We start from the raw sequence: 7,460 nt of genomic DNA on the forward strand, positions 1-7,460 counted from the left end.
GATCTTTCATTGGGGGCTCGTCCGGGATGTGAGACCCCCACCCAGGGACCACCGACCCACTGTCAGGAGGTAAGCTGGCCAGCGCTATATTCGTTGTGTTTGTGGTTATAGTTAGACCTGTTACTTGTGATTTCGCGTTGTGTCTGTAGTGGTGTCTGGATCTGTTACTTGTAATTTCGCGCACGCGTTTGGTTTTGGTTTGGGGTTCGATCGGATCCATTTGTATTTGGTGAGGGCCAGAAGGAGCTGACGGGCTCGGACTTCTCCCTCACAGCCCTGGAAGACGTTCCAGAGGCGTTTGTAGTCCCGCCGGGCGGGACATTTGAGTCCTTCGGGACATCTATGCCCCGGGGCAGCGGGGCATTTGGAGCTCGGCCAGTATCGGAGGGATACACGGCCTTAGTTGGAGAGGGGGAATCCGGACCCCCTGAATCTCCGCTTGAGTTTTTGCTTTCGGTTTGGCGCCAAAATCGCGCAGCGCGTTTGTTTGTTCTGTGTCTGAGTCTAGTCTTTGTCTCTGTAATAATAACTCTTTTTTTCTTAAAATTATGGAACAGACAGTGACTACTCCTTTAAGTCTGACCCTAAGCCACTGGAGCGACGTCCGAGACTGGGCAAACAACCAATCGGTGGAAATACAGAAAAAGAAATGGGTCACCCTTTGTTCCTCCGAGTGGCCCACTTTCAATGTGGGATGGCCACGCGATGGCACTTTTAACCTTGATATTATTTCTCAGGTGGAAGCCAAAGTTTTCAGCCCCGGACCCCATGGGCATCCCGATCAGGTGCCCTACATCGTCACCTGGAGGGCTCTGGTTTCAGACCCCCCACTCTGGGTCCAGCCCTTTGTTCTCCTTCCCAAACCCTGCTCCTCCCCTATCACCCCCACTGCGCCGCCTCCCCTAAAAAAGCAACTGTCCCACCCCCAAACCACGCCCTCCAGGGAGACTGCGCAACCCACCCCTCCCCCACCTACTCCCACTTCCTCTTCTCTTTACCCTGCCCTTACCCCACTCCAGGATAAATCCCCAAAACTTCCCAAGCCTGTTCAGCCTGCTCCCAAGCCTGTTCAGCCTGCTCCCGAGCCTGTTCAGTCTGCTCCCGTTTTGCCTCCAGACACTGAGTCCCCTCTTATCGACCTGTTAACGGAAGAACCCCCTCCCTACCCGGAGGCCACAACAGAAGAGCGAAAGCCTAGTTCCCTGGCGTCACCCATTGCGGGGCGACTCAGGGACCGACGTGCACAGCCACCAAGTCAAGTCTCCCAAGCTTTCCCCTTGAGGGAAGGTCCTAACGGTCGGCCACAGTACTGGCCCTTTACTGCTTCTGATCTCTATAACTGAAAACAACATAACCCTCCCTTCTCTAAGGACCCCGCCACCCTGACTAACTTGATTAAATCTATTCTAGTTACCCATCAACCCACTTGGGATGATTGTCAACAGCTGTTGCAGACCCTGCTGACCTCGGAGGAAAAGCAGAAAGTTCTTCTGAAAGCCCGAAAGAACGTACCGGGCGATGACGGGCGACCAACCCAGTTGCCTAATGAGATCGACATAGCTTTTCCCTTAACCCGCCCTAACTGGGACTTCGCCACTTCTGCAGGTAGGGAGCACCTTCGTCTCTATCGCCAGTTGCTCATAGCGGGTCTCCGAGCAGCCGCAAGGCGGCCCACTAATTTGGCTCAGGTTAAGCAAGTAATACAGGGAAAGGAAGAGACACCTTCTGCCTTTCTAGAGAGACTTAAGGAGGCTTATAGAATGTACACCCCGTATGACCCTGATAATAAAGGGCAAGCAACTAGTGTATCAATGTCCTTTATCTGGCAGTCAAGCCCTGATATTAGGGGCAAATTACAGAGATTAGAAGGGCTACAGGGGTATACACTTTCTGACTTATTAAAAGAGGCAGAAAAGGTGTTCAATAAAAGAGAAACTCCGGAAGAAAAAGAGGAGAGAATATGGTTAAGAATGAAAGAGGCACAGGATGAAAGAGATAAAAAGCGGAGCAGGGAATTGACTAAGGTATTGGCCACCGTAGTTACTCAGGGACAGGACAGAGAGGGAGTCAGGATGGGAGAGCGAGAACGAAGAAGGACCAAATTAGACAGAGACCAATGTGCCTATTGCAAGGAAAGAGGACACTGGGCCCGAGAGTGTCCCAGGAACCCCAAGAATCTCAGAGGACCCTTGACGCCCAAACCATTGACTTCCCTACTGACGTTGGAAGACTAGGGAAGTCAGGGCCAGGAGCCCCCCCCTGAGCCCAGGATAACTTTAAGCGTCGGGGGGCAGCCAGTTACCTTCCTAGTCGACACCGGGGCCCAGCATTCAGTCCTAACCCAGACTCTAGGACCACTTAGCAACCGAACTGCTTGGGTACAAGGAGCAACTGGAGGAAAGAACTATCGATGGACCACGGAACGCAGGGTCCAGCTGGCTACCGGTAAGGTGACGCATTCATTTCTACACGTACCCGATTGCCCCTACCCGTTACTGGGGAGAGACCTTCTAACCAAACTAAAGGCCCAAATCCACTTCAACCCAGAAGGGGCGGCAATAACAGGCCCCAATGGAGGACCCTTACAGGTCTTGACCCTCCATTTGGAGGAGGAATATAGACTATATGAACCTGAACAGACCCCAGAGGTCCAAAATGAAGCTTGGCTGAGAGAATTCCCTATGGCCTGGGCGGAAACGGGGGGCATGGGGATGGCTCGTCAACAGCCCCCTCTCTTAATCCAACTTAAGGCAACAGCCACCCCAGTGTCAATAAAGCAGTATCCAATGTCACAGGAAGCCCGCCAAGGCATAAGGCCCCATATTAAGAGGCTTCTTGATCAAGGAATCCTAATTCCCTGCCGGTCACCTTGGAATACACCTCTCTTACCAGTAAAAAAACCTGGCACAGGAGATTACCGGCCAGTACAGGATCTAAGAGAAGTCAACAAAAGAGTTGAGGACATACATCCCTCTGTGCCCAACCCATATAATCTACTGAGCACCCTGCCCCCTTCCCATAAATGGTATACGGTGCTAGATTTAAAGGATGCCTTTTTCTGTTTAAGGCTACATCCAGTGAGCCAGCCACTCTTCGCCTTTGAGTGGAGGGACCCAGATCTAGGGCTCTCAGGACAGTTAACTTGGACCCGGCTTCCCCAGGGTTTCAAGAACAGTCCCACTCTGTTTGATGAGGCGCTGCACAGAGACTTAGCTGATTTCCGGGTGCAGCATCCTTCCCTGGTACTTCTTCAGTATGTCGATGACCTCCTCTTGGCTGCTAACTCCAAGGAAAATTGCCTGAACGGCACTAAAGCCCTCTTACAGGCACTGGGACAATTAGGGTATCGGGCCTCAGCCAAAAAGGCCCAAATATGCCAAAAACAAGTCACCTACTTGGGATATCAGCTGAGAGAAGGACAGAGATGGCTCACTGAGGCACGAAAGCAGACTATTCTCCGCATTCCCACACCTACCACCCCACGCCACCTAAGGGAATTCCTGGGAACTGCTGGATTTTGCCGCTTATGGATCCCTGGGTTTGCGGAAATGGCAGCCCCTTTATACTCCCTCACTAAGCAGGGGGCTCAGTTCCACTGGGGCGAAGAGCAGCAACGGGCCTTTTCCGACATCAAAAAGGCCTTATTAGAATCCCCAGCCCTGGGACTCCCAGATGTGACTAAGGCCTTCGAACTGTTCGTAGATGAAAAACAGGGCTATGCCAAGGGAGTACTAACCCAAAGGCTAGGGCCTTGGAAGCGCCCAGTGGCCTACCTGTCAAAAAAGCTAGACCCTGTGGCCACTGGTTGGCCACCCTGTCTGCGGATGGTGGCTGCCATCGCCATCTTAGTCAAAGACGCGGGCAAACTAACTTTGGGCCAATCACTAACCATCTTGGCCCCCCATGCGGTCGAAGCTTTGGTCAAGCAACCCCCAGACAGGTGGCTTTCCAATGCTCGCCTGACTCATTATCAGGCCATGCTTCTGGACACTGATCGTGTACAGTTCGGACCCGTGGTGGCGCTCAACCCTGCCACCCTACTCCCCTTACCCGAGGTTACGGAAACACATGATTGCCTCCAGATCCTAGCTGAGGTCCATGGCACCCAAAAGGATCTGACGGACCAGCCCCTCAAGGGAGCGGACTACACCTGGTATACAGATGGCAGTAGCTTCCTGCACAATGGCGAGCGAAGAGCCGGAGCTGCAATAACTAATGAGACAGAGGTGATCTGGTCCAAGATGCTATCCCCTGGGACATCAGCTCAGCGGGCAGAGCTCATCGCCCTGACTCAGGCTCTACAGATGGCAGAAGGTAAGAAACTGAACGTTTATACCGACAGTCGCTATGCCTTTGCTACGGCCCACGTACATGGTGAAATCTATCGGAGGAGAGGGCTCCTCACCTCCGAAGGAAAAGAAATTAAAAATAAACCTGAAATATTGGCTCTGCTCAAAGCTTTGTTCCTGCCCCAAAAGTTGAGCATTATGCATTGCCCGAGTCACCAAAAGGATAATAGCCCAGTGGCAAGGGGAAACCGACTGGCAGATCAAGCTGCTAAGGAAGCTGCCCTAGGGGAAAAAGAGACCGGGCCCATTCTTACCCTGAGCACATGGCCCCCACAAGAAAATATTAAACCTATGGAATACAGTTCTGAGGATCAGGAGCTGCTAAAGAAAATGGGGGCTACATGGGACCCAAAAGAAGGGGTGTATACCATGGACGAAAAAATTGTTATGCCCACTCTGTATTCTCACCATATAGTCCAATCTTTGCACTCACTGACCCATCTGAGCGAAAACAAAATGAAAACCCTCCTAAATAATGAGCACCAACCGTACTTGTTACTAAACCAAGACAAGGCGTTGCGATCCATAATTAAAAATTGCTTAGTCTGTGCACAAGTAAATACCAGAAAAACCTATGCTGCCCCTGGAGTGCGCATTCGAGGACATCGCCCTGGTGTTCACTGGGAAATCGACTTCACGAAAATAAAACCTGGACTCTATGGCTATAGATATTTATTAGTTTTCGTAGACACTTTTTCAGGATGGGTAGAAACCTTCCCCACCAAGCACGAGACTTCGAATGTGGTCACCAAAAAACTACTTGAAGAAATCTTCCCCAGGTATGGAATGCCCCAGATATTAGGCACCGACAATGGTCCAGCCTTCGTCTCCCAGGTAAGTCAGAAAGTGGCCAAGTTATTGGGGATTAATTGGAAATTGCATTGTGCATATAGACCCCAGAGCTCAGGACAAGTAGAAAGAATGAATAAAACAATCAAGGAGACTTTGACTAAATTAACGCTTGCAACTGGCTCTAGAGACTGGGTCCTCCTCCTGCCCCTGGCCCTATATAGGGCCAGGAATACCCCCGGGCCCCTAGGATTAACTCCTTTTGAAATATTGTATGGGGCCCCACCCCCTATTGTAAACCTTTTCAATCCTATTGATTCTTATGTTTCTTCTTTTGCTGATCGTGCTACCCTACAAGCTCACCTCCAGGCACTCCAGATCGGTCAGAAAGAAGTCTGGAAGCCACTGGCTGCAGCTTATAGGGAACAGCTAAAAAATCCTACTGTGCCACATCAATTCCAGATCGGCGACCTCGTCTGGGTCCGCAGGCATCAGATCAAGAGCCTTGAACCCCGATGGAAGGGACCCTACACTGTACTCCTAACCACCCCGACGGCGCTAAAAGTCGACGGCATCGCGGCCTGGATCCACGCCTCTCATGTGAAACCAGCCCATCTGGGACCAGACGACTCGGAAACACCCGATCTCAAGGAGGGATGGCGAGTTCAACGCACCCAAAATCCGCTAAAGATAAGACTCGTGCGATCATAACACTGACTATTCTTGTTATAGGCATTCCGAGTTCCCATGGGTCCCCTCACCATGTAAAACAGCTCACCTGGCAAGTCCTGTCGCAAACAGGACAAATAATTTGGAACACCTCTCAGCAGCATGCCCCATTCACTTGGTGGCCTAACTTATACCCTGACATTTGTAAGTTAGCCATGGGAGCTCCAGCCAACTGGGATATAGAAAATTACTTTGACCTACAGAAGCCGCCTTCACAACCGTCCCCACGGGGACGACTCGGGTTGGATCCTTGGGGAGGCTGTGGGGACTGGAGTCAGCGAAGTATGTTAAGGACACTCACCTTCTATGTATGCCCTGGGTTTCACAGACCCAGAGAGTGGACCTCATGCAGGGGGGCATCCCACTTTTTCTGTCACAATTGGGGCTGCGAAACCACTGGTGACACTTATTGGAAGCCCACCTCAGGTTGGGACTATATCACCGTAAGGGCAAATTATTCTCACGCCAGGAGCAGCCCCAAATGGACACAAAACCCAGCCTGTCACAATCAATGGTGTCACCCACTTGAAATAGCCTTCACCGAAGCAGGAAAGAAACAACTTAATTGGGTAAAGGGATATACTTGGGGCCTCAGACTCTATAAAGAACGTTATGATGACGGCCTAACGTTCACCATAAAACTTCTTATAGAAACCCCAAGGGCCGCCATAGGACCCAATCCAGTTCTCGCCTCACCACCTCAAAGGCCTCCCCAAAGATTAAGGTCAACACCAAGACCAACACCACTTTTAACCTCCGCAACTCCCACAGCTATACAAACCAAAAAGGCCCCGGAAATACTTGAAACAGGAGACAGGCTTATCAACCTAGTAAAAGGGGCCTATCAGGCACTTAATCTTTCCAGTCCTGAAAGAGCAAACAATTGCTGGCTATGTCTTAACCCAAGCCCTCCATACTATGAGGGCATAGCCCTCTCTGCCAACTATACTAACTCCACTGTCCCCAGCGCTATATGCTATGGACAAGATCATAGCCTAACCCTCTCACAAGTTTCAGGAGCGGGACTATGTATAGGCACCCCGCCTCACTATGTTAAAAAACACTTTGTAATTCGACCCATAAAATATGGGCTGGCTCCTATTATTTGATCCCACCCAATGGAACCTATTGGGCATGTAGCACAGGCTTAACCCCTTGTGTATCTACTGCTGCCTTAAACCAGACTACTGACTATTGTGTGTTAGTTCAACTATGGCCTCGAATAACCTACCATTCAGATGAATTGGTTCTTAGCTATCATGAATGGAGTGATCTTCGCCGAGTAAGGCGTGAACCTGTCACCCTAATCACCCTGGCTACGTTACTGGGAGTAGGAGGCATTGCAGCCGGGGTTGGTACTGGGGCAGCCGCCCTGGTCCGAACAGACCAATACCTACTTCTACATCATGCTATGAATGAAGATCTTAGGGCCTTAGAACAGTCAGTTCGAGCCCTCAAGGAATCCCTAACCTCCCTGTCAGAAGTGGTGCTACAAAACAGAAGAGGCTTAGATCTACTGTTCCTAAAAGAGGGTGGCCTATGTGCTGCTCTTAGAGAAGAATGCTGTTTTTTTGCTGACCAGACTGGAGTAGT

The 7,460-nt window shown here is 50.8% G+C and overlaps 1 protein-coding gene across 1 annotated transcript; it reads left to right on the plus strand.

Moving 5' to 3' along the window:
• Positions 1-548: 548 nt before the first annotated feature.
• Positions 549-6,715, plus strand: LOC122904346. The gene is given in 2 exon segments (XM_044245049.1): positions 549-890; positions 948-6,715. Coding segments are annotated over 2 exon segments (5,244 nt in total). The 3' UTR covers positions 5,850-6,715.
• Positions 6,716-7,460: the final 745 nt, after the last annotated feature.

Source organism: Neovison vison, chromosome 4 (assembly GCF_020171115.1).
Source record: "Neovison vison isolate M4711 chromosome 4, ASM_NN_V1, whole genome shotgun sequence".
NCBI classification, from domain to species: Eukaryota; Metazoa; Chordata; class Mammalia; order Carnivora; family Mustelidae; genus Neogale; species Neogale vison.